The sequence below is a fragment of the Geospiza fortis genome, unplaced genomic scaffold (genome assembly GCF_000277835.1).
Source record: "Geospiza fortis unplaced genomic scaffold, GeoFor_1.0 scaffold82, whole genome shotgun sequence".
Lineage (NCBI taxonomy): Eukaryota > Metazoa > Chordata > Aves > Passeriformes > Thraupidae > Geospiza > Geospiza fortis.
The window spans coordinates 107,110-107,511 of NW_005054685.1; the positions used below are offsets into that span (position 1 = coordinate 107,110).

Sequence of the window (402 nt, forward strand, 5' to 3'; positions counted from 1 at the left end):
AAGGGCCGCGCCAGCCCCGGAGAGGCAGCGGGCAAAGGGGGTGGCAGCGCCGGGACGCCCCCAGCCCGCAGCCCCACGGAGCCAGGAGAGAAGCTGTCACCATCAGCAGCTCCACCATGGCCAGGAAGGAGCACCCCCGAGTCAGAGGGTGGTGGGGATGAGGAGCCCGGGGGTCCCCCCTTCTCCCCGGGCGGGAGCAGTGGGGAGCAGGCGGTGGGCACGGAGCTGGAGCCGGAGTTGGCACGGACGGTAGTGGAGAGTGTGGAGAGGCTGCTGCGGAGCTGCCCTCGAGGTGGCGAGGCCGAGCTGAGGGCGCTGATGAAGCTCAACAAGAAGCTGGCCAAATCTGTGGGGCACATCTTCCAGCTGGAGGACGGGGACCGGCAGAAGGAGGAGGGGATC

At 69.7% G+C, this 402-nt stretch overlaps 1 protein-coding gene across 1 annotated transcript in view; it reads left to right on the top strand.

The window, feature by feature from the left end:
* The window catches only part of NAB2 (NGFI-A binding protein 2), a gene marked incomplete at its 3' end in the record, with an annotated part of 5,578 nt that overhangs the window by 3,919 nt on the left and 1,257 nt on the right, over positions 1-402 (top strand). The window contains exon 4 of the mRNA XM_031065130.1: positions 4-402. This exon is cut by the window's right edge and continues 7 nt beyond it. Within this exon, the coding sequence (XP_030920990.1) occupies positions 4-402 (399 nt within the window). The remainder of the gene's footprint in view (positions 1-3) is intronic.